Genomic DNA, 2,611 nt, shown 5'->3' with positions numbered 1-2,611 from the left:
GACCCCCAAGGGGGTCGCAACCCACAGGTTGAGAACCGCTGATATAGACAGTCAAGAGTATGAAGTCTAAATTATCCCATTTACAGATATGAAGACTAAGGTCCCCAGAAGCTCATTCAGTTACTCAGGTCATTGAGCCAATGGGTGACGAGGGTGGGACTAGTCACTGGGGAGGTCAGGATTTTTTCCACACTACGCATCCCGAGCCACCCTCACTGGGTCACTGTGAATTGTTTTATACATTTTCAAATGGCTTAAAGCAACGATTCTCAACCTTTCACAGGGGTCGCCTAAGACCATCGGAAAACACATATTTTCCGATGATCTTAGGAACCGAGACACTGCTCCTCTGTCTTCAGGCCCACATGCAGATACGCCCACATAAGAGTACCCGGTGACCCCTGTGAAAGGGTCATTCAACCCCCAAAGGGGTCGCGACCCACAGGTTGAGAACCGCTGGCTTAAAGGATCTTACAATAGTCTAATTATAGTACAGTGCTTACATACAGTAGGTTGATAATATTAATTTGTTAAATGAACATCAATGTCTAGAATCACTTACATACCGATTCATATAATTATCTAAATAAACTAAAAACAGCTGACTTAAAAAGTGCTTTGAATACAGGTAATTCTAGTCACTAGACGGATTCACAGAATAGGGAAGATGAGGCAACATTAACAGAAACGGGGAGACTGTGGACATTTAAATCAGAAGCCAAAATCAAATTTTGGCTTTGCCACTTCTGAGATGTGTAACCTCATGCAAGTTACATTCAACTTATTTCAGGAATTTCTTCAAAAGAATAGTTATTGCAGAATCGGGGGAAATAGTATAAAAGCAGAAGTGTTAATAATGTAACACAATATTATCCTCAGATAATTCAATTATCTATCCGTTACCAGTTATCAAGCGCCTATAGGTTTCCTGGCTTATACATTTAGCGCACAGATAGAGTATTAAACAGAGCTGAGGATCCAGAGATTTCTTAAGGATCGAGACAGTGGAGATCTACGCCTTCTATTTCAAAGAGTTCGGGGCAGTGAGGGAATATTATTTCCTGGTTTACCCAGGGCACCATGTTCAAGAAGCCCATTTAAAGTAACTGTTTTATTAACAGCTCCTTAATAGCAAAACAGTCTCTCACTCCAAGAGACCCCCCACCCCCCACCCCCAGCACTGCCATACCATGAACTGCAAACTACACTGGGGTTAAATTAAAACTCATCCATGCCGAACCCAAATGGGATGAATACAGAAACACACTCTGTCCATGGTACTGCCGGTTTCCCTTTGTGCAAGTGGGCTGACTTTCTGTGATGGAGTTTTATATTCTGCATCTACAAATTCACTTAATTTCTTTCTTTCCAGGAGTGACAACTGTGCTCACCATGACAACCCTGAGTATCAGTGCGAGAAATTCCCTCCCTAAGGTGGCGTACGCGACCGCCATGGATTGGTTCATCGCCGTGTGCTACGCCTTTGTGTTCTCAGCTCTGATCGAGTTTGCCACCGTGAACTATTTCACCAAGAGAGGTTATGCATGGGACGGCAAAAGTGTGGTTCCAGAAAAGGTAAATGCTTTAACATCCCCTGTGATATAGCACTGAAAGGTCTTTTCAAACATATTAGATGGAATGTTTGGACCTGGGGAAATGGATGAAGACTGCAGAAAGAGGGTAACGGCTTCTTTTTTCTTATGTCATAAATGATTATGTGCTATGAGAATTTTCTTACTGCTAAGGAGAGGTTGGTTGAGTGGGCAGATGTGCCNGTGAGTTATCAAAAGAAATTAAAAATGAAAAATAAAGGGGAACTATGAATCAAGACTGTGCTATCACGATGGTAGGAGCAGTCAGCATTATTTAATTCTCAACGCTACAAAGAAAGTGAGCAGCCAGCTTAAAGACAGATCCCCTTTAAGACTGACATCTTCAGTTATGGGCATTAAGAAGTTCTGAGCAGTTTTAGCCACATTATAGGACCTGAAGCTGGATGGCCATGGTCAGAGACATCAATCCCAGGTTGAGTAAGAAAAAGTTTGGAGTTGAAGGATAATGGTAGAGAAATGTGAATACCAAGGAGTTTTCTGAGCAAGACTACACCTATTTCTCTGTTACAGGTGGCTAAGCATACATTCAGAGTAAATAAAGCTAAAATCTTCTAAGATTTGTGATTGAAAAAAATGCATCATCAATTAAACAAAAAAAATCCCTCCTGCAATTTGGGTTGTATGGCTACTGCTTTGGACCTCCACATGAAACCAGACTTGGGTGTATATAAGAACCGTGGAGAGTGCCTCACTGGTCCACTGTTTCCCAGGCCAGGCTAAGAATTGGGACAAACTCAAAAGCTGGCCCCAACTCAAAGAATAGTTTGTGTATCTAGGTGGGATCTGAAGAACTGCATGTCTCAAAACATTCCCAGTTGAATTCAACATGTATTTTGAGAAACACTGGACTCTATTTCATGGTCTTCATTTTGAAGATCAGGCTAAGGTAAATGACTTACCCAAAGTCAGAGAGCTCCTGAAAGGAAGCGCTGGAGCTCAGTCAGCCCTCTTGACCTGGACACCAGAGCTCCTTCACTGGGGAGCCCGATTCTTCCACA

At 42.4% G+C, this 2,611-nt stretch overlaps 1 protein-coding gene across 1 annotated transcript in view; it reads left to right on the top strand.

The window, feature by feature from the left end:
• LOC109375475 (gamma-aminobutyric acid receptor subunit alpha-1) overlaps positions 1-2,611 on the top strand; it is a gene marked incomplete at its 5' end in the record, with an annotated part of 17,654 nt that overhangs the window by 3,985 nt on the left and 11,058 nt on the right. The window contains one exon of the mRNA XM_019630867.1: positions 1,373-1,575. Coding sequence (XP_019486412.1) covers positions 1,373-1,575 — 203 coding nt within the window. The remainder of the gene's footprint in view (positions 1-1,372; positions 1,576-2,611) is intronic.

This window comes from Hipposideros armiger, unplaced genomic scaffold (assembly GCF_001890085.2).
Source record: "Hipposideros armiger isolate ML-2016 unplaced genomic scaffold, ASM189008v1 scaffold_959, whole genome shotgun sequence".
NCBI classification, from domain to species: domain Eukaryota; kingdom Metazoa; phylum Chordata; class Mammalia; order Chiroptera; family Hipposideridae; genus Hipposideros; species Hipposideros armiger.
The sequence above is the reverse complement of the archived record's forward strand: the minus strand, read 5'-3'. Positions and strand labels throughout refer to the sequence as shown.